The 24306-nt window shown below is 37.3% G+C and overlaps 3 protein-coding genes across 4 annotated transcripts; 2 read left to right on the top strand and 1 right to left on the bottom strand.

The window, feature by feature from the left end:
- Window positions 1–1392: 1392 nt before the first annotated feature.
- On the bottom strand, window positions 1393–9552 carry LOC135481951 (DNA repair nuclease APEX1-like). 2 transcript variants are annotated; one of them, XM_064761740.1, is made up of 7 exons: window positions 9394–9552; window positions 7960–8163; window positions 7160–7358; window positions 6551–6622; window positions 5022–5168; window positions 3448–3628; window positions 1393–2324 (listed from the first exon to the last, which is right to left on the bottom strand). In XM_064761740.1, exons 1-7 carry the CDS (start codon window positions 9421–9423, stop codon window positions 2207–2209), a joined length of 951 nt encoding a protein of 316 aa, XP_064617810.1. In that variant the 5' UTR covers window positions 9424–9552; the 3' UTR covers window positions 1393–2206. The 2 variants fall into 2 exon arrangements, with proteins under 2 accessions (XP_064617810.1, XP_064617811.1); XM_064761741.1 differs by lacking the exon at window positions 9394–9552 and adding an exon at window positions 8854–9003.
- A 3194-nt stretch (window positions 9553–12746) lies between these two features.
- LOC135463343 (ankyrin repeat domain-containing protein 50-like) lies at window positions 12747–13754 on the top strand. The gene has a single exon (XM_064740606.1). It carries the CDS (start codon window positions 12747–12749, stop codon window positions 13752–13754), a length of 1008 nt encoding a protein of 335 aa, XP_064596676.1.
- Window positions 13755–17123: 3369 nt separating this feature from the next.
- Window positions 17124–23813, top strand: LOC135482367 (guided entry of tail-anchored proteins factor 1-like). The gene is made up of 5 exons (XM_064762317.1): window positions 17124–17236; window positions 18965–19130; window positions 21235–21302; window positions 21591–21705; window positions 22737–23813. The coding sequence occupies exons 1-5, from the start codon at window positions 17156–17158 to the stop codon at window positions 22811–22813; spliced, it is 507 nt and encodes a 168-aa protein (XP_064618387.1). The 5' UTR covers window positions 17124–17155; the 3' UTR covers window positions 22814–23813.
- Window positions 23814–24306: the final 493 nt, after the last annotated feature.

Raw genomic sequence — 24306 nt, forward strand, 5'->3', positions numbered from 1 at the left:
TTGTTGTTACATGTACCAACACAGTAGAATTATTCACAAATTTGCATGTATGTGCATTACAAATCATTCCTCTGAGTAGCATGTGCTGTATTTTTAAATGTTAAGAGAGTAGCACTGTCAGTATATCCTAAATTTCCATGGTGTGAAAGCATATAACTACGTAAATTTAGTCTTTGTTTCTCATGGAAGGCATTTCACCAGCCCTACACGATGTATATGGCAATATCATATCTGTATGGTTATTCTTGTACACCTGTCATCACCGATATACTTCATGTACAACCCCGTGAAAATTGACGTTTTCTATTTCCTCCATTATATGCAAACTGCAACAATAAAGTCTATATTTCTTCCTTGTTCAACTAAAAGTGTTAAGGTTCTTGGCACTCTACTGCAGAGATGGTATACAGCCTTGGTGTTCCCTGCTTGACAAAATCTTGAGAAGGTGGGGTCACTGTCGTATGTATAGAGTTATCAGCATCAGCCCGTAGGTGGTCGTACTAGGCCACAGTAATTTGGGTCTAAACTGTATAGTTTGTTGTTCATTCCTGCTTGTGCAATGGCGATTTGTGAGAAAACCTGTAATGTAATACTCATTCATTGCAAGAGAACAATGGTCAATTCAGTTTTGACTCACCATTGCGTGGCAAGGTGTACCCCACTGAAGTGTTGTTCCTTTATGTCGGGTACATAGACCTGCATATGAAACTACATACAATTAAAGAATCACAAATCAATACTAAAATGTTTCTTGATGTGATCATGAAATTTTATTACAAATGAGATGAATGATTTATAAAAAAAGATCACTAATCTTCGTCATCCCAAAAACACACCAGGTTAACTTTGACAGGGTAACCAGATTTCTGCCAGCAAACAATGCATGTATGTTGTAACCATTCATTCAAACATGATTTGATAAAGTTTTGTTGTGCAACCAACATTGTGATCCTAAGTTATAATATCATCTGATAAAATTGAATTCTAGCATACAGACAGGCCAGAACACTGCTTTCAGAACCATGAGTAAAGTTGTTAAAACAGCATTTCTTGTATCAAACAAAACAGTGCCCAAAAGATGGACTTAAATGTGTATTTTAACACTGCACACACTGCTTATAGTGCATTACAGAATGTAATCTTAAGACAATCTAATACAGCTATACAGGAGATGGTGAATAATGACTTTCAAAGAGCCATCAATTCTCTGGGTCTCCAGAGACTTACCAGCAATTACTATTTTTTTTGTACTTTCAAGAGTAATTAACACCACAATGATACTTAGTTTTGCACGGACTGAAACATTAACAGAGTTTGATCGCTCAAACATGGCAAATAAAAGGCATGTACAGGTAATTTCATGATAGCTTTTTTTTTTTTTTTTAGAACCCACTCATTTTCAACTGTGTTAAATTTATTACACAAAATTTTAGCATTTTGATGAGCAAATTCGAACAGTTGTCCGAGCCAGCTTGCACATATATGTGACTACCTTGGCAACCAGCACTGAAGACATTAAGTTGCTAATCATGTTATGAGGTATTTGTTCAAGTGGACCCTGGCCTTGATGAACAATACGCCTGGTAAATTTTACATGATCATGATGTTATATCCAATCAAGAAAGTACATGTACATGTATATCATAAGCAACACATTTATACTATTGGAATTTTGACGGACATAGTTCACTATTTGTGGATTTCAGTTGTACAAAGGGTCCTGATCGTCATGAATTTTAACACTTGCACACTTGGTCAGGGCAGAGCTGACACATCACACACTATTTCTTCTGATTTTTAGGACGCCCAGTCTGTTCATTTTAGCCACATGTATATGTAGTTGTGGTAGGAATACTGAGTTTCTTTTTTTTTCGCCTGGACGATCTAATGAACATTCCCATATCTTTACTTTTTCAAAAGGCTGGTAAAGAAATGTAGTATTCTACTCTTCAACACTACTAATATCTGTCCGAAAAATTAGAAGAATTAGGGTATGTGTTCAGAATAAAGACCAGAAAATAATCCGGGAAAACTACAGAGTTTTCTGAGAACATCACCGGATAAAACATTACCATGTACATACAAATGCTAAGAATCCAGAGAAGCCTACAGACTTTACTCCTTTCTAAAAAGTATTAATCCTAAATCCGAGTTTTGCCATGTTGAAGTGGTTGTTGCTTGGGACGTACTGATAGTGCCTTCATGTCTACATGGCCAAAAACAAAGCTATGGGACAATGATCACTCCCCATCACATCTTTCCGAATAACACTGTCACAAAGTTTGTGCTTCAAGCGCTCTGATAACACAAAGTAATCCAATCGCCTGAAAAATAAAAGAAAAAAAATTTCAAATAAACATGAACTAACTTTGCAACGTATGTGTATGTAAGAGAGCATACAACTGTTTACAGAAAACAGTTTTGTACACTTGACAAGTTGGGATATGAAATACTGTATTGTTGCTAAAAAATTCAACTAAAACTAGAGTGTGTTAATATTTAGAGAAAAATAAATATCATGATACATTACCTTTGGTGATAAAACTTTTTCCAGTTCTATTATTCTACTTTTCAAACAAACCTCAAAAAAACCTTTTTAAGCTAAAATAAAACTCACAATAAGGTGAAATGAGAAACTTAGTCATTGGTGAATTTTTAGGTCAAATACAGTAGGTTTTATAACTCACGGATTAGCCAAGCATTGTTTGTCCCAATGTGGAATTGGTATCTTTTTTAAATGAAGCTGTCTGCTGCTACTGTAATTTTTCACACATTTTACATGTTTGCACTGTGTTTATTCAAGCATATTCTGAAGGCCTAACTCCATGTAGAATGATTAACTTATATTTTTAGTGAAGCCCTGAAATTGGTCAACCCAACAAAGGCAGAGTAGTTTTGTCTTCAGAATCAGCTTAAAAATGTGCATAAATTGTACTGAAAATTTCTCTTGCATATGCAAAAAGGTTCAGGAATTAGGGTGCATATATTTTGTTCTTTTCAATGCTGTTTGCCTCAGGAGACCATGTCATGTACATATAAATATATCTCACACAGGGTGATGTGACATTCAGTCTTCACATCACAAGAACACACTATCATCATGATCTTCATTGCAGTGTCCACATGTACCCCAACCTTTCTTGGAATTCCTTAAGTAAATCACCTAACATATTGCCATAAAAATTGCATTTCTAGAGGCAAATAAATGCCATAAAATATTATCTATGAAGCTGAAACTTATCACCTCAAAACATCATTCTTGTTAAATTTATTTATTTATTTATTTGAACACTATTCCTTTCTAATCCCAAATCAAATAAGTAAATATTTCACTATTACTGTACTGAAGTACTAATTTTCCAGGGCTTCAAAGGATCAGACCAATACCCTGTACATCCTGATGTAAACTGAATACAGAATATTAATTAGCTGAAATGGTCAACTCACCATCCTACGTTCTTTCCCCGAGCATTGCCCATGTACGTCCAGAAGGTGTAAGCTTCAGTCTGTTCGGGGTAAAGGTGACGGAACGAGTCAAAGAATCCCATCCCTAGAGTCTCGGTGAAACTCTCGCGCTCCTGTGGGGTAAAGCCTGCTGTTTTCTTGTTTCCCTTTGGATTCTTGAGATCTGCAGAGAGAAATGTGTACGAGTGACTCACATGATTCAGATTTTGTGTACATGCATAGAAACCCAGGACAAGGTGGCAGATGTAAACACTGATGCTTGTTCCTAATGCTGAACCATTATACCATGCTGATGTCGTTGTATATTACTCTATTATGGTCTGCTGCATAGTGGAACATCATAATTTGTCAGATACATTTAAAAGGTGTACCAGTGTGAAGCAATGTGGTGTACAGGTATATGCCTAATAATCACCCCAATTTGCCATCCTGTGGTAAGGTCTGTCAGCAACCTGTGGATGAATATGGGTTTCCACCAGGCTCTGCCCGGTTTCCTCACCCCTTAAATGCTAGCCACTGTAGTATAAGTGAAATATGCTTGAGTATGGCGCAAATCTCCAATCAAATAAATAAATAAATCAATTTGCCATCCCAAAATCCCAAGTGCTGGCAGAGAGTGCATAAACAAGCATTTTAATAGACCTCCACAGAATTACCTCCCTTGTCACATGACAGCAGCCCAGACCTAAGTCTTGAGGTGTGAAACTACAAGAAGTTGGCCTAGCCTATATATATATTGCACTGAAGTTGGTCTATACAGTAGGAGTGCTAATTATGTCATGACAGTGAGAATTAATTTCTGGGTAAGAGAATGTAGAAAAACATGACTTCAACCAATGAGAGTCGATGGGATCTTTGATGAAGTTGATGTTTGGCAACATAGGTAGAATACATATTTGATAAAATATTCCCCAAAGCTCTCTGTTCACTGGGGCATTTTCAAATTTCCCCCAAATGGCTTAAAAGAATATATACCTTTAATCCAGGCTTTCCAAATCAGTTTACAGAACTTAAATCTGTCTTGCATGTATGTTTTTAACTCGCACTTAAACTTCAAAACTAACAAGTAATCATTGTTTTAAAAATTTGATTTTTTTGTTAACTGCACTGCATTTTTAGCTTAAATCCTTAATACACCCAGTGAGGTTGTATGTGGAAGGTCTTCAAACAACCTATGGATGGTCGAGGGTTACCCCTTGGGCTCAGCTTAGTTTCTGTCCACCATAATGCTGGCCGCAGTCATATACATGAAACATTCTTGAGTAAAAAAAATCAAATAATAAATCAATAAATAAATTAAATGCTGAACAGTTACATGTGCAACGATGTTAACTGTTAGGTTCGACCTGGAATCAGGACAGACAGGAGGGATATGAAGCGGTCTTGTTCACGTTCATTCAAGCTTCAGAATCATGTATTTGCTTCACTTGATCACGCGGCAGTCAGAGACAGAGCCACAGAAACACAAGCAAGTATAACACTGTGGGCTCATACAGTGGAGCTTTGTATCCCTCCATTTATCAGTTAGGTTTACAACCTCATCACATATGACATACCTATCTCCTGGTGAGCGACATTTAGGTCACCACACCATATCACAGGCTTCTTCTCATCAAGCTTTTTCAGGTACTCTCTGAAGTCTTCATCCCATTCCTTAGTTCTGTAGTCTAGGCGGGGAAGCCCGCGACCCGAGTTTGGAACATCTGTGCTCAGGTAAACAGACAAGTAAAAATAAACAGGTTTGCATTTTGTCAGTGTGGAGGTATTAATCTATCATATAGAGAAAAAATAAACAATCCTTAAAGTAAAAGAAAGCTAAAGTATGAAGTAAGGTTTATCACACAGACAACTGAGAACTATGCGTGAAATGTACTTTCATTTATTTTATTCAGATTTTTTTACGAGTGTTGAAAGGCATTCAAACCTTTCAATACTATGGTGGGCTTTATGAGCCATACTGACAGTATCTAGGAACTTTGACATCACATCACATTTCTTTCTTGATGTCACCAGAAAGAGGGAATGTTTGGGAGCATTTTTTCAGTAATCCTTTACTGAAGAGTAATTTCAACATTCAATGTCATGATTACAGTTAGAAAAACTTCATGATACCTCAGAGTTCCTAAACTCTGATAGAATGGTCCATAAAGCTCATCTTAGAATTCAAATGTTTGAATGGCTTCAACTCTCTTCACAACAATCTAAAAAAATAAATGAAAATATATTTATGCATCGTTTTAAGCGGTCTATTTAATGATGCCTACTTTGCTTTTTAGAGGTCTTTATCTTTAATAAAAGTTTCAAAAAAACACCAGGGGCCACTTTCACAAAATTCCGTGAATCAATTTTTCATAACTTTTCTCATAAATGATGTTGATATAAGCACTACAACCTACACAATGTTTTTTACGACACTATAACAGACACAATGTTTTTTACGAAAAAAGTACAAGAAGTGTGACATACCCAGTTTTGTGAAAGTGGCCCCAGACATATATATATATATATTTACGATACTGCTGTCACTTACTTGTCAATAACTTGTCAGGTACAGTACAATTTTTCAAAGGAAAACTAGCTACACACACCTACGTATAAGCCGACCAGAGCCAATCGTGCTCATAGGGACTATTGTAATTCTTCAACCTTTTCCACCACTGAAGCACTTTTCTCAGCGTAATTTATGCATACAATCGTTATGAAAATCACCCCAAAATTGATTTGCTTGCGTCAATAAAGATGCTAGCTTGATAAAATGGTGCAAATTAATTCTCTTTGCTCCATAGTTATTTCAGAGTGTTTCAAAATATTGGGCGGGCAGTTCGAAAAAGTTGAAGAATTAGCGTACATGCAAATGATGTTACGCTGGGATAGTAAATGTACAGTACAGCCAGATCCTAGCCGAATATGCCCATCCTGGCCAGACCATATGCTGGCGGTTCAGCCATTGTAAATGTTTGACATCTCATTCTAGAGCTCAGGAAAAGAGCACATCTGCATTCTACAAGAATGCGACAATAAAGTTAATAGGTAAACACTTTGAAGAGTGACATAAGCAATTAAAGCGTTGATTCATTTTACTTACATGTTGAGACCACATAATAGTTCTCAAACTCAGCAGTAATTGTGCGCCCTTCTTTGTCGTGTTTCTCTTTACCTGGAAAATACCAAAAATATGTTCATGAGTTAATATTAAGGTTTCTAAATAACCATAATAAGAACTGATTTCGTTGTATCTGATCAGTGTTAAACTATCTGCACTTAACAATCATTTGCTTTTTTTATCAGAAATATTTAAAGTGTTTAACGCCAATCTGACTACACGTTTCATGAAACTAAATTTATCAGTGCAAAGCACTGGTGGTAAGACAAGTTACAAAAGGAAAGAAATTGTAAAAACGAAGCAAACATGAGTAGAAACCCAAATGAAAACTGTACACAAAAATATCTTCAATTAGTGGGGGGTTTTTTTAGAATTTTTTTCCAAGGAGTCAAATGCGGATAAATGTTTTGATTGTTTGGTGGGCTTTATGACCATGTTGTCAACGTATGTCATCTAAAGTGTCAACATTAAGAACAATTTGCTTACTTCAAATTTGAAACCCCTTAACTTGGTTATCTTAGAAGTGTGTCAGGATAAAAAGCAACTATGCAACGAAATGACAGTCAAGTATAATTTGCATGTGACACTCACCAATACCAAATGTGACATCCAGGGGTTTGGTCTTGCTGTACATGCCCGTCCCCGCATAACCCTCTGTATCACCCGATGACCAGTATGCATGATAACCCTCAACTTCACACGTCTTGGGGATTTTACTGACGTCACATTTTGTTTCTTGCAAACAAAGAATGTCAGGCTTTTCCGATGTCAAATATGAAATGCCATTTTTCTGCAAGAGAGGAAAAGCATAACACAGGTGAATGTCAAGTTGTCATGGTTGTGTGGCATCACTGACTGCATACATTATCAACAACACAGTCCATAAAGCTCACTTTGCAATCCACATACATTCATTCTACACTTAATTACGTGTTACACATACTTCCTTTTTAGCTTTTATTTTCCAACAAAAGATTCATGAAGAGTAAGTCTAAAAGTCTGAAGATTAAGATTATTTGGGATTTACAAAAAAGAGAGAAAAAAAAAGAGAAAAAAAATTGCGGCTTTTACATGTATATCTCTTAATCACTACTCTATTTTATGCATATTTTCCAACAATAGTCAGAAATTTTAATAAATATTATCGACTGTGAACTTATTCAGGGCAACCTTAACCCTTACTTACGGACTCAAACTGTCAAAAAGTTGTTTTCTCAGCTAACACTGCTGACATGGTTGACCCACAGTTGGGACATTCGGAAGACTGTAGTTTCAAGTGATTTTTATCTCATCCCCAAACCCCAAGAACAAGGCGCACAAGCTTTTTTACACTTTTAACATGTTTATATGTTTGAGCACATCCCAAATTGCACAAAGTTGTTGATGTTTACCTCCATCCATGCCCTAATACCATTGATATTCCAAGAGGCTATCTTCAGGTTCCAGGGTTTACCATCACTTGTTACCGCAGATGAACTGAAGTCCATGGCTTCCAGAGATGGTATTTCCTCTCGGCTTGACATCTTTTTAACTTTTGGCACACTTGCCGAACCATTTTTTGCCGCTCCACTTTCCCCATCTTCTTTGTCTGCTGCCTTGAACCCCAAAAAAGACAGTGAATTTCTATTAGTCATTGTTGACAAAATTTAAGAAATGCAATACTGATGCTAACATACCATGCCATTTCCATACAAGGTATACATTAGTGCAAATATCATTAATTAGTGCACATGTATAAAATTTATTTATTTATTTGATTGGTGTTTTACGCCGTACTCAAGAATATTTCACTTATACAACGGCGGCCAGCATTAAGGGGTGAGGAAACCGGGCAGAGCCCAGGGGAGACCCAGGACCATCCGCAGGTTGCTGACAGACCTTCCACACGTATAAAAAATAATGCTCTTGCTATGGGTGTCAAAAGCCAGTTTTACAGTCAATAAGGTGGACAAAAGTTTTATTGTAGGTTGAAGTCCCAGCCACAGATGTAAATTTATGAACCTCCTCCATACTTAACCCTTGAACGTTTTGGTTGGACATAAACAGAATTGAAGACTATGACTCTCAAGATAGATTTCCTTTCGCACATGCAAAATGCGAGTGAAACACATGGGTTTATTTATAAAACGAGACGGTTTTGTTGGTTTTAAGAACACCACAAGTTATCAAGAACATGGTGGACTCCACAGGGTTTTCAGGGTGAAAAGTAGCACAACTTTGAACATCAAACACCTAGGTCTACATCATTTCTAAAAAGCTGAGAGATGAAAGAGAAAGCTACATACAGAAATCTGATTAGTGTTTGACTCCTGGAGGTAGTAAAGACAAAGCTGATGTCTTTGTTGGTCGCTGATCAACTCCTATGATGTTCACTGTGAAAAGGACATTCTTCAATGAACTGACATCACTCTACCATGTGACACCAACCCTATCTTTAGAACAGCCCGAGTCTTGTCCTAACTATTTGTGTAAAGCTGCCAACAGACAGACACAAAGAAAGACAAATAAATACCGGCAAAACCATAGGCCTAACCTGGATCCTAAGAACGGCGGATGATTATCACAACTTTGGCTTCTCAGAATTTATACTACATATTATAATATCTCTTCTCAATTAGCACATCCAAAATATTTTCATGAGCACTCCAATGCCTGTAGGTCTACACAATACTATAGCCAAACATAAGAAAGCGAATATAGTCATCCACTCCAGTGCTAAGCCTTATATGCACATGGCTACACCATTATTGTGCCCCATTATCACTAAAAGCAAAATGATGCTTCGCTGCACTATAGCAAGCACTTGCACGATTTACACCACTTACAGATTTTCTCTTGCTACCTTTGGGTGGCATGGCTGTCCGTGTTATAAGACGTCTAATGATGCTCTGTGTTGGGGACTGAAGGCTGAAAAAGTAAATTCGCAAGCTGACCGAAAAGACGGCCAGTTTTTTACTTTGTATCTTTGTTGTCCCACGCGCACTTGTTATTCTCCGCGATTCGGTAGTAATCAGAAAGGGAGAGTGTCTCTGTCTCGTATCTTGCTTCATGTTGGCACCACGGACATAACCAGTTTTCTAAAGATGAATTTAGAACTAAATACCGTCCCCAAAAATCAATATCTGAGGAAATTGCAAGAAAATGCGCTGTGTTGAATAGAGGGAGTAGAACTAGCGATGTGCCGGAATTCAAATAACCGAAAATGTATGTCTACATGTATTTACATGTAGCTCTTAAAATTGCTCATAGGCATAGGCCTATACCTGTATAACGTTACGGATATTTTAGGCCTATGGGTATGGTAAATATAAAGCACTGAACTTAAACAAATATGCTGTAGGTCTACATGTATAACCACAGTTGAAGGGATTTTCCCTGGGGATCACCACAATCAGTTTTAGTTGGCCGTATATTTTTTCTTATTTTTCTGAGCCATTTTATCTGTCCAATTAATAAATTCCTCGCCCAAGACCGGAACTGAACTGGCAGCTAGCTCATGTCATATATTTATTTGTTTACAAGACTGGTGTAAAGAATATTTCACTTATACGACGGCGGCCAGCATTATGGTGGGAGGAAACCGGGCAGAGCCCCGGGGAAACACACGACCATCCGCAAGTTGCTGGAAAACGTGTGTCATATAAGACCATAATGGTAGAAAGGCAAGCGTCTTAAACTGGTCCAAACATTTTTGAGTATGGCGTAAAACACCAATCAAATAAATAAATAAATAAATAAATAAATAAGTTTAAGGGCCATTTAATTTAGCCATAAGCTATATAATTGTTTGTCACGGTAGAGCAAGGAATAGGTTATAGTCTTCATGTAAGACAAACGGAGCTGCTACATGAATGTCCGAATCCAAACAACGGCACAATCAGTTTAACGAACAGACAGACATGTACATCTTCTAAAAGTTGATCAGTTATATTATCGCCGCTGTTCTTAAGCGATGGGGATTGGTCCATGAAATACATCTTCATGGATATAGTTCCGTCTGAATTTATATTAATTATCGGTATACTGCCTATCAAAACTGCCTATCAAAATGTCAAACTATACAGACGTAACGAGTTATATAGCCATGGACAAATCTAAAAATGTTATCATTTATCTACATAGGGCTCTATTAATTAATTGTCATTAATCTCAATCGATTAATTCGAATTTGACGTAATTCCCAACAGACGATCAGACAAACGAGTGAAAGAGCTTTGAAGTTGATAAAGTGTAAATCTAAAAGTCCAGTCGATATGCGTTTAATTACCACTCGTAGACCATGATTGCCCCAAATCGATGAACGCAAGACCCATTGTCAAAGCAACCTAATTTAGGCACATAATGCCATGAAGCTCAGCGGCAAATTTCGGAAAGATCGTCTTTTGCTGTAAGTTCTGGAGATATCATTAGAGGACAAGGCGGACACCGGATATCAGACACTTGTACAAACACACAAGTAAGTCCTTCACAACATATATAAAGGGAATACAGCGTGAAAAACTGCTGCTTTTTGCTCACAAATATATATACAAGCCTTAAAAGTTAATTAACGATTAGGCCTAATTTATCTTTTATCCCCATATCGTTTCTCTTAAGACAAAATCTGTCGTACATGAAATGCAGACCATGCATAAAAAACTTATGTCAAGCTTCATTGAATGGCATATATGTGCAGGTACGATGCACCTTTGGTCTAATGGCATTAATGTTGAATGTAATATGAATATGCACCTTGATTTAAGAGTACACCGCGTGTCTTCAGTACCGGATGTTGACAAATTGTTACTTGGAGACAATACAGTACAGGTTAATTAATCAGGCCGTATGCCCACCTGGCATATAGGTGCTAAGTGGAATTTGCCATTACTAGTGCATGGGCCTTACACGCAGAAATTAACATAATTGATTAACTGAAACTATGCACAGATTCACATGAGTGTGTGCAAGCTGATGACAGACAATTGAGGACATGTGTCAATATATATACTGCACAAATAAATTGTAAATGATGACAAATGTCCAACAAGTAATTGGAATAACGGTTTATTTAATGCATGGACCTAAATCTATAGGTGATGAAATCAGTTCCATACTGAAACTGTCTATGTTCATTTTCGGTTCGTCTCACCTTCCTGTGCTGTATACATAAGTCATTCAAGCTGAACAGGTTGGCACAGTTTATTATTAATGAACTTCGAGTTAAGGAAGCCATATAATCTCCGGTGTATATAGGCCTTACTTCTGCATTAGAAGAGGTATACGAACTTATGACCTATATGCTATGTGAATAGCTGTTTTCGGCAGATTGGCCAGCTCTCTATATACAACGGCTTGTAGGCCCTATATGTGACATAATTCTTTCATGAAGTATTTGGGCGAACTACAAGGCGGTATACCGTGTGGCCAAGACGGGCTTAATTATCGGCGAGAGGACTTGATGACGTATGTACAGCGTAAGGACTTCGGTATAGGGAACTGTGTAACGTATGTGACGGTCTATACATCGGTAAGAACTGTTCAAGCAGTCTTTAAATGATAGATGTATAATGGAATGAAAACTTCTACGTCCCCCTACGCATCTGCTCAGGTATATGTAGCGGATATTATATGCCATACATCTATGGGCTTATGATCAACGGCATTTATAAATACATTATGAAATTCACAGTGCATTGTATACAGGCCTGTTAAGCTTTGTATGTAAATTTGAGTCTAACTTCTAGATTTTGACGCGGATGTAACGTATGTATTTTCTGGGATTCTGACGATTACACACGAGTGTACATAACGCTGTACGAATATATACATGGATAAAGACATTGGCAAGTTAATGTGATGCAACTCGCCCACAGGCTCGATTATTAAATATCCAGTAGACGCTCTGTATGGTTGCACTGTCTGGAGGGAACCTTGAAGACGTTTAGTGAAAAGGCCAAATTCATACTGGCCTATATTCTCATTTTAGACCTCATCATGCCAGTCAAATTCGCACATGTGGCCTTATAGAGGATTACAAGAATCTCCAGTGACTCTCCAAAATTTGAGCATTCAACTGATACAGTGTCAAAATATATACATTTCTGAGAATCAAGAATCCAGAATCCATGTGGACCATGCAGAAACTGACGTGTAAAGTTCTATTTAACTACCTCCGGAAGTGTTAAAGTCTCATTGCCATATGGATTACATAGAAGGTGATTTGTTTTCCTGTATAGTGACTGGTGATATTCGGCGCCTCAAGGTTTTCGTCGGAAAAGGTTTGAGTGTTAACCACGTGTTTCGCTCAACGGAGTTTCCCGAAAGACTGGGCAGGACGCTGTTGGAGATAGCAGTCCGCGAAAAACAAACCGATGTGATCCAGTTCCTCGTGGAGAAGGGATGCAATGCAAATTTAACCTATGTTGTGAGTGTGTCCGAAATTGGTTATATTATAAAACCGTACAGAAATCCGGACCGCTTGAAGATCACGGTTCTGTTCAGCTGCATCGTGCAAGGTGATGTTGAAACTATACGGTTGTTAGTTCAAGGCGGATTTGATGTGAATGTGGTTGATGACAGAGGTTGCAGTGCGATCTGGCATGCTGTCGACTTGGCAAACTATGAGATGGTTAAGGTTATGTTATGTGCCAAGGGCAGCGACGTCAATCTCCCAGACAGAACCAAACTACGACCTCTGCACATCGCGGCCATCCATGGAAACACAAAGATACTGACACTTTTGCTGAGACACGACGCCGAGGTGGACGCTGTCCAGGTACGAGGTTCAACGGCGTTGTGTTTGGCGAGTCGCAGAGGCGATTTAGACAGTGTTCGATACTTATTGCTGAACGGGGCGGACCCCAACCACGTGGATTGTCAAGGACACACTCCTCTGTCGTCTGCAATTCGAGGAATCTCTGACGTCAGAGTTGTGAGTTTACTGATTGATGCCGGTGCTCGAGTCACCATGGGGATAATACAGGCTTGTCAAGACGAAAATCCACTCCTTGTAAAAGAACATCCAAATGTCTTCAGTCAGCTTCGAACATTATCCTGCAGACCTCAGACGTTACAGATGTTGTGTAGTTTGAAAATACGACGTTGTCTTATGAAATCGTCTCGTAAACTTGATTTGTTGCGAAAATCGTGCCACTTACCATTGCCAAAAGCTTTACGGGAATATGTTATCCTTAGTCATCTATGCTGATTTATGTTTTATCGTATGTTCGCATGTATAATGTACAGAATATAGACCATTATGGCAACAGCGTTTTGAAAAAATTCTTGAAGAATGTATTTCCTCAGAAGTCTATTGACCAATACAAATAGGTGGTATCGCCTAAGTATAAAGGTCTATTTTATTGCATTTAGCTGAATGAAAGCTATAAGAATACTGTATGTAATTTTGTAGGCTATATACCATACATATCGTATAGGCCAACTGTGGCAACTCCAACAAATGATACAAGGGGATACACGGTTCAGTGTTTCTGTGTCGTTCTTGAAAATGATTTATATAATAAAACCGCAATATTGAATCATCTATCGCCTTGCGTCATTTATTGGAGTTGCCGGACATGTAGGCCTAGTATTCTACCTTGCGGAGCTTATCAGTAGAAATAGAAATGCGTGATAGACATGCGTTGTTTCCCTTTGTTCTTGTCCAATGCTGTAAATATGCAACCGCAGATTTACATCATTCTATACACAGATATATATGCAGGCCTATCCAATGTTTGCTGGCTGTATGTAGGGCCCTTGCTGTAAAGGTCTAACAACTATACGTATACCGGTACACCCTTTAAACGCAAAAGTTTTAAGATGTCAACATTTTTAAGCCTTAAGGTCAAACAACATTAATTGCAGTTAAGATTATGGCCTCAGGCGACTTAAAGTATTACTTCGTGTAATGACTGTTTGCAAGTTGCATTAAGTAATGTAAGATTACAAGACAACATTTACAATACTGAACACAACATCTAAAAGTTTTAATTTCACATATAGTGTTAGAATACAACATTTTCTAAGCACTTTGTATCAATTAAGTGTTGATTTCTAACTCTTTTAGATAGTGTTTTCCCAACCGTGATTACAAATGTTTTTCCTCATTCATTACTTCCAAATGTTGAATTTATTTTAAAGTTCTATACAACAATTATATATACTTTGTCCATACACACCTACTGCATTTTGGAGTCTGGTTACGCGCTACTTTAGAAAAATGATCGTGTATATATGTTATATATATTTTATAAAACTGAATCCTGCTACATATTCACGATTCAACAACAAATATTTAAAAACTTGTCACTCGTGACTACAAATTTTACTGGAATAGTTCCTATGCTATACGGTGGTTCAAGCTTCTGGTTTCAGCATGCATGTAATATGACACGGTGCTTGTTCGATGAACAAACAGGCCTATATGCTTCAGGCATTAAGCGCGTACTTAAGGGCAATTTGCATGGCGCAAATGTAATCCAGAAACCTTGTGTTCCACAGATTAGTTTAACGAGTACTGTGTATCTGCAAGAAATCACTCTCTATTTGGACATTTTATTTTGCCATGTTTTGCATCATTAGTTCTTGTCAAATTAAACCTTTCGTCATTTGGAGTTACACTACTTGTGCATTACAAATGTTATTGTTCTCCTGAGAACGGAGAGAAGAAACAACAAGAACAACTTATTCAAGGCGGATTTTTTTTGAACGATTTACATCTGTGAAAGGCAATGAAATGTTAAACGTATAATTGTAATTTTTACACATATATATGCACTTATAGATTTGTGATCAAAATCATTAGATCTATTCTGACTCCTAACGGAAGGGGCTTCGCAGAATACCATACATAAAGAACATCCTGCCTCCAAGAAACCTGCACGGCACACAACTCGAAGGCATCAAGCTGAAACCGTATCTTGGGTCAAGATGTGAGTTCTGTTCTATGTGTATATACATACATGTGTGTCTATTGTATTTCACCTAAAGTTTAGCATTTTCCAATTGACACATTTTTTGCTTGATTCTGATTTCTTATCTGCTTTACATGAGACCATTTAAGAATGTTTTGTGAAGTTTGATTAATTTGTGATCAGAAAAGGTCAAGTTAAGTGTTGACTTCAAAAATATAATTTTACGGTGTTTTTGTGCTTCTGAAAATGTAAGGTAAAATAGGTAAAATACCGTATACCGTATTATTTATACAGATGTTATACTTGATCTCAAATGAGTTAACGTGTAGAATGACAAACAGACCAAAACACGTGGTAATAAACACGATAAAGTTTTTGTTAAGCTACAGTTCTGCTCTGGGTTATACGCAAAGTCCCGGTATTATACATATGTGTGTTGTTTATAAATGTGCGTATTAGTTGTATACTTCATTTGAATCTCAACTGGTGATGTAAAATATTTGGAAACTAAATGTTTTAACATGAGATAGGCTACAAAACGTCACAATAAAAGATATGTGTGTTTTTCTTCAAAATTACTTAAATGAGCTGTTAGTAATGTAACATTATAAGGTATTAATCTCATTCACGTATTGTACTCTGATTGGTCTGATTGGTTGTTTACGCCATACTCTATATCTGTATCTATTATAATATATATTGTAAATATTTTTGAGTACGGCGTAAAACACTAATCAAATGAATAAAATAAATAAAATAAATGTAATATACGTTCCGGTTCTAAAGCTATGGGCTCATATTTATCAAGCGTCATGTAAGACTTTAGTAAAAAAATTCACACAGCTGCAATTTCAACAATTTTTATAGAATGTATATCGTCAGAAGTTTATTGACCGATATACACTCCTGGTATCGTTTCTTAAACGTCGATTTCATCGTATAGTTGTATATATCAGAGTACTGCGCGTAATTTGTAGGCTGTACACTATAGAGTAGGCCTACGTACTTTGACAACTCCAACAAATGACATTCGAAAATCAAAATGATGTAGAGAGTTTAAAATTTGTGCGCTGATTTTTTATTGCAGAACAATGTATCAGCCTCATTGAAACCACAATTTTATTTCTTTATTTTCGTTTTTTTTTGTTTTTCGTTAAGCACTTGCAATTTATGATTTAAGTCTATGAGCCCTAGTTCAGGGTTTGGACTAATGAGGACGCGTGTTCGAGTCCAGGTCTCGGTGGTTGGGTTGAGGCTTTAATTCAGGAGGTTTGTCGGGATTTGTGTCTGATACTGTTACTATTTTACTGATACTATGATACTGTTGTGTTACGGCCACGGACTTGCGTCTGCGTTAGCGTTTACTCGTCCGTTAAATTTTCTGAGAACAGGGATTAGATAAATTCGCTGGAATGTTTCCATGGATTCCAACCACAATAATGTTGACCACCGTCACATAAGTGAAAATTCTTGAGTACGGTATAAAACACCAATCAAAAAAAAAATAAAATAAAAAATAAAAAAATAAATAAATAAAATACTTCTTGTTTAAAAAATACATGCATCTATCCAAGGTAAAAACACAAGGGAGATAACCGTAACAACATTAAGATTTTGTACACTCATGATTAGCTCCCATAGCCTACTCTCCTTGACGAAGTTACAAAAGCTTCAGTTTCTGATTTTTAGGAAAATGTTTCTGTTGATTTTCATTTTGGTGCTTGTCGTTGTGTTTTCTTACCTTCCACAATATTCGCCACTTATTTCAAAACATGTAAGTATTTGGCTTATTCGCGTTGTAATCAATGTGAACAAATGAACTTAATCTATGCACTCAGAAGCGTCTAACTCTGAAAGCTGCAGGGTATACGATGCGATTGAGGGCCCTAACTCCGTTACCGTGAACGTTTAAGCTTATCAACACTGGTAGCCCCGAAAGACTCCAACTCCTTTTCTTATACTGGCCTAGCGTCGTTGGAGTCTCTACGCTTACAATGTTAATTTCGTGCTCAACCAGGTTCAGTGTCGTTATCGATTTGTTATCGAGTAAGTCTTGCTCAAGTGAAAGACACCAACCTAAAGACCTGCTTTCCGCACCATTCGCACCGCCACCATATGCCCCTACTCGATTTAGAACAGATTAATTATAGTCACGAAGGCTTCTACGGTATGCGCTCCTTGGCGAATGCCGTCATCTTCCCACTGATCCACTATGAGGCAGGAGATTCACGTAGCTGCTCAACATACTTAGGAAGCCTTTGTGGCGATAATAAATAAACTATGAACCAGATATGGACGCTTGCAGCAGTGCGGTGGTGCAGAAAGCAGGTCTTTTATTTGTGCGAGATTGTTTTAATAGCAAAGACAATCGGCCTGGTCCTTTGTTGAGTATGAAATTAACATGGTAAATGGACAGACTCCAATGATGCTAGGCCAGTATAAGAATAGGAGTTGGAGTCTTTCGAGGCTACAACACTGGCTGCGTCTTGTGAGCAAAAAATAGAAAATAAAAACAGTAAGTTAGATATGGTCCAAGTTTAACAACATGATAAACTTCATCAACAAAAAGATATACTCCCACCTGGCATTCTATAATTGCGAACTAACTCTCATGGCGATCAAAACAGTTGCAAGGATTACAGTGTGAAACATCCCCAAATAGGTCGGATTAACCGCATCTTCACATGCATATTAAAACTTCCCTAGCATAAATTGATGTCAACTAAATTGATGTCCATAATCAACTACCCTGTTCTGACTCTCGCCATAACAAAAACAGTGCATGATCACCAATTCACAAAACAAGATATTTTCAGACTCTACCCTGCTGTGGTTACTATCTTGTTCAGATAGATGCGCATACAATCACACAGGTGATGAGCTCACAGAATTTAGGTCCGTCTCATTCATTCTTGCAAGTGATCGAAATGGTGGCTGGGGTAGTGTGTGAAGATGTACATGATTTATGAATTTATGCGGTTGTCATGGATCGTTTTTGCTTTGATGAGACTCACAACACGATAGTTGATTATGTGGACCACTCGATTGGCACTGATTTACACTAGGGAAGTTCTAATGTGTGTGTGAAGATGCGGTCAATCTGACCTGTCTGAGACTGTTTCACACTGTAATCCTTACAACTGTGTGGCTTGATCTGAGAGTTACTACGAAACTAGAGAATGCCAGGTGGTAGAGTGACTTTGAAGACTGTCTCTTTCACAGTGAATGTCTGAAAAGCAGTTCAATGACAAACACGGTTACCACCAGGTTCTTCACAGGATGTTCTAAGCCTGAGTCTCACAAATCTTCACATATATTTCTAGCTACACATGGTATATGTCTCTTATTCACTTTAAACTGATTTAGCATACTTCTTTTGATAGAGAGGTTCAGTTCTTCTCCATTCATTCACATATCTGCTTTACAACCTGCGGTTGTTCACACTGACTGACGTAGGCCATCAGCTGAACTGCATATTTTATTTCCGTTTACCTGTTGACAGATAAGCAAGAGGTTGTTCAAGATCACAGATGAAGAACTTAATTTAAGAACCCAGGTGAAGGATCTCAAAACTCAACAGGAAAGCATAAGTGTGACGGACCACTTTGCCAAATATTTCAAACTTCAGAGGCAGATAGATAAACTGCTGGATAATGTCAAAGGGAAAGGTTTGTAGTTTGAGTTGTAGTTTAGTAACTTAAATAGTCTTCTCAATATATTCCTGCACACCAAACATTTGGCATACTTTCACCCAAAGATCCACGCCCTGGAATCACAAAGCAATCTTAGACTTGAGTAAAGATTTCAAATCGTGTTGAAATTGTTATTTCTGATATAATGATGTCAAAAAATTGCTTGGTAACATAAATTCTGGATATTAAGTTATTGTAGAATAAATTTCAGTCAAAATAACGGAAAGGAACATGCCAGACTTAATGATTACAATTTTGATTTAAGTCATGTAAGTCTAAGATTGTTTCCTGATCACGGGGCCTGGTTCCCACTGGTTCTTGAAAATTTTTCAAAGTACTTCTGTTTAAAATGTTTTCAAGACATTCAAAGCTGTTCAAAAAGAGGTACTTTTCAGGATTAAATCCTTGTAAGCCACTTGACATTTCAGTGTTAATTATCATATTACCTGTACATTGTCCAATAAATGAGCTACCTAAATACTTGGGGGCCTCCGTGGCTCAGTCGGTTAGCGCACTAGTGCAGCGTAATGACCCAGGAGCCTCTCACCAATGCGGTCGCTGTGAGTTTAAGTCCAGCTCATGCTGGCTTCCTCTCCGGCCATAAGTGGGAAGGTCTGTCAGCAACCTGGGGATGGTCGTGGGTTTCCCCCGGGCTCTGCCCGGTTTCCACCCACCATAATGCTGGCCGCAGTCGTATAAGTGAAATATTCTTGAGTACGGCGTAAAACACCAATCAAATAAATAAATAATTAAACCTAAATACATGTATGTAGTATCTAATATTCTTCACATAATTGAAGGTTTGTACATAAACTGAACAGTTCTTTAAAGTGCTGGGAAGTATTAGATATTAGGTTCTTGAAAGGTTGATTCATAAGTGTGAATCCTGAAAGTTTGTGCATGCCTATTGTTTGATGTAACTCTGTAACACAAGAGTTTTGAGTGGGACGGTCTGGCAGCAACCTGCGAATGGTCGTGGGTTTCATCCGGGCTTTGCCCTTGTATAAGTGAAATATTCTTGAGTACGACGTTAAACACCAATCAAATAAATAAAACAAAAGTTTTAATGAACATTATACCTTCAGGCAAAATATATTACATATGAATCAGTAATGGCGAAAAAATACCAATTAAGTAAATAGACATTACATATGATGTGTACAGCTGAGGTAAAGATGAACTGTGAATTGATCAGGAGTAGTAAAAGTTTAGTGTATAAAATATGAAGTGTAGTTTTAGTGAACTGTTTGTTAGTGGGAATAATCCATTGACAACTGAGAGAGCAGACTGACTGCCTATGAACAGTATACATTTAAGTCTGTCATTTCCAAAAGCTATGGGTTTGGTACAAAGAGACAAGTGCAGATCTTAACTTCAGTGCTATTGGCTCCTGGCCTTCAAACATCTTATAAAGTACCGGTACTGTACATATACTGACTTAAAATAACTGGGTCCATAAAACATTGTTATCACAGTTCCCAAGTTCGCAGTGTCTGTTAAAGAAAAATACCTCTGAAAGTCAAAGTAGGCAATCACTAAGTAGGCCACTAAAAACTGTGCATAAATATTCTTTCATTTATTTTTTGGGATGTTTTTGAAGAGAGTTAAAAGCACTCAAACATTTGACTTTCTGTTTGGGCTTTATGGGCCATACTATCAGAGGTTAGGAACTCTTGACATCATAATAACTCTTTTTACCCATGAGTGAAAGATTACTGAAATAATAATGTTCCCAAAAATTACTTCCTTTTGGTGAACATCAGGAAAAGAAGCGATGTGACATCAGAGTTCTTCGTTACCGTCATCATGGCTCATAAAGTCCACCATTTTTCAAATATTTTAGTGGCTTTCAACACAAAAAATAAATGAAAGTATTTTTACGCATAGTTTTCAGTTGTCTTTAAGGGGAAACCTTACTTTGTATTTTAGCTTAATTTTTTGAAAATTTGATGATCGTAAAGTCAAAACTGATGTGATTAAAATCTTATTTCAAGAGAACTAGTATAATTTTATATTTTGAAATAAAACCAGAAGTTCTGTCAAATGTATGTAAACCTTTATTTTTTCGTTTTATTTCCAGCCAATGCTCGTCTGCAGAAAACCACCATGGTGACAATGGCTGTGAAAATATCAATTCATATTATTCATGTAAGTGAACCATTTTTATGGTAATTATGTAATTAAAATGCAAAAAAAATATATATATTAATAAATTATTAGCAATGCATCATGACTTTTTATTTCCTTTGATTAGCTTATTCCATGACTGTCAAGAAGTCTTGCATTAGTTTCATCACCCAAAGTTTGATAGGAATTCATGTATATACATGTATAAAATTAAACAACATATTATATTGACAGCAAAAATGATATTGATACAAAATATCGTTTTGAGACAGGTTGTATCTGTCTTCTTGTTTTGTTCTCCTCTGTTAGATCTTGTTCATGTTGTCGTTGATCCTGTCCTATAGACGAGAGCCATTACTGGTCATGCCTGCACAGTGGTTCACTCCCCTGGCTAAACTCATCGCCTTCCCAACAGGAATAGCAGGTAGGATTGTGAGAGAATTCAAGGTGCCACAAATCCTAATAGGGTCATTACTCTTTCTCAGGCCAATTTCTTCAACTTTCTCGCATGTTCAGGTGATGTTAAGCATGTTTAGGCATTTTGTCTGCCTAAACTGAAAAAATATTATTTTCTGTGAAAGCATGATGCCAGGTAAACCACCAAACATAAATTATAGCCACCATCACAGCATTGAGATGAACAAACTACAAGTGCATTCAAAGTGGCCCTTAAACATGCAAGAAGTGTGAAGAAATGGGTACTGTAAACCTTCAGCTTGCTTGTGACATTAAGTAACATTAACAATACATTAAGTAGCTAACTGTAAGTTGAACATTATGCCAAAAATTAAAAAAAAAAAAATTGGAGTGGAGTGGATTTGGGGGGGGGGGGTGATATTTTATGTACCAAAATTAACCCACTATTTTATTCATCTTTTCCATCATCGGTCAGAATTTAATGACATCAGCAGTGGACTTACCTGTTTTGTGGACTTCATCCAGCAGGAGTTGTTTAAACAGCTATCATTGCTGAGTTGAAACCACACCAAATCATTCTGGGTGAATTAAAGATGGATGGATGTGTTGTGCTAATCTTAACAGTGATAGTGATTTGTGAGAAGTCTCTTAATAACTTTAGAACATTGTCATCAATGTTTTTGTTACCACCATGGGAAGTCTTTTCTGCAGACAGTGTACGTTTGATTGGCTGTACACATTGTGAAAGGAATTAAAACATGTATTTTGATCTGACAATCTCAGCCCAAGTCTGTACTCTGTGTTGATCTTTATCTCACATTTGAAGTTTTTTAGCTGGTAAGCCAAATGACAGTATGCTAGGAGTGGGTGGAGCAAAATAAGGTTGAAAAGCAGCATTAAACCCCAGGCTTGCGTCCTCTCATGGATTATCTATTTTCTTCTTTAGAGCAGCTCGTCACCTTTAATAAAACCATTGTATTGTGATAATTAATTTTTTTAATATGTACTAATTAATGAATTCACTTATTTTATTTTCAGGAGGAGTTGGCGTGACATTTTGGATTTTGGCATGTAATACGGTGGTGCAGAAAGGAAGAAGGTTAGCTGGTGTGTGACATGGGTTGGAGCACGCATGTAATAGATGAAGTGAATATCATTGGTTCGCACACTAAGTGGACAGGGTGCTATTGTCCCTCAGGGTGGACCCAGTGAGTTTTGAATTCTGACAATTATATGACTGATATACATGTACAACACTATATGCGAGAGTTGTTAGTCAGGTGATGTGCAGATGAGATCAAGAGGTGACTCAAGATGCCATGATTGCAAACTACAGGTGTGTTGGAGTTAAGAGCTCATGTATGTTTGTTGCACAGATCCTGATCCATTAAGTGAAAGACTGTCAAGATTTTAAAAATGACCTGCCAATACCTGTATCACCAACAGCTGAAGTTCGGACCAGACTTACATAATTAAGAGGGAGGAGTCCATTTGGGGGAATGATAAAAGTTTTCCATGTCAGTCCTTATGGATCACTATCATGTGTTGTTCTCTTCAGATTCTGTCTGAAATAGCTGGAAATTTGTGTTGATTTTGGCTTTACAAGATCAAATGTTTCCTGAAATCGCTTGTCCAAAATGGCCGGTGGTATGACATAAACATACTTGGGATTTGGTGATGCATGGAAGTCCTCTTTTTCTTTGGCTCTATTTTTATTTCATTTTTTTGCAACGTTTGGTGATCCAGTTTGTGTGAACTGTTTAGATCTATACATTATTCTGCTTGTTACTATAAAGCAGAGTTGAGACTTGTGGTTGAATGTTGGTGAAAAAGCGCTAATTCACAATGGCTGTGACATCCGTCTTCTATAACTGAATCTCTCCTCAAGTGAATGGCCCATGTTGAAAAAAAAAAAAAAGATTTCAAAGAAATGATCAACCAGCAAAAAGACTGAGCGACTAGAACTGCTGCATGTCACAGCTAAAAAATTAGCGTGAGCAATGGGGGTTAGAAGGAAGAGCTTCCTACAAGTGCATTATTATTTGTTGTTTTATACATGGTATACCTTACTAGTTTAATCATTATTCATACTTTCTGTGAATAAATGAGTAACTTAATGCGAATCCGGTATTATTTTGTTATTTGGAGGAGTGTTAAGATTTCCACAGAAATGGGATTTCTTTTTGGAATGGTTCACCTATTCCCCTGCAGTGGAGACTTGGCTCCAAGCCAAACTGGCCTAGTGGTTAGAGCATCCGCGTCAAGTTGGGAGACCTCGGGATCAAACCAGGGTGGGGTCATACCAGAGACTTTAGAACTGGAACTTGTTGCTGCCTCACTTAGTGCTCAGCACGGAGCAGTTAGAGCAAGGAAACAGGACTGGTTGGCTCGGTGTCAATGTATGGTGACTGGGTGGGGTGTGAAAGAGCAACTTTCAGTGTAATTTATGCACATTCTTAATTTAATTTTGGAGACAAAACTACAATAGTTGGTTTGGCAAGTTTCAGGGCTTCACAGAAAGTATAATTTTATCAGTCAACACAAAATAATGCCTTCAGAGTATGCTTGAATAAACACCTTGCAAACATGTGAAAAGGTTGAAGAATTA

Source organism: Liolophura sinensis, chromosome 1 (genome assembly GCF_032854445.1).
Source record: "Liolophura sinensis isolate JHLJ2023 chromosome 1, CUHK_Ljap_v2, whole genome shotgun sequence".
Classification (NCBI taxonomy): domain Eukaryota; kingdom Metazoa; phylum Mollusca; class Polyplacophora; order Chitonida; family Chitonidae; genus Liolophura; species Liolophura sinensis.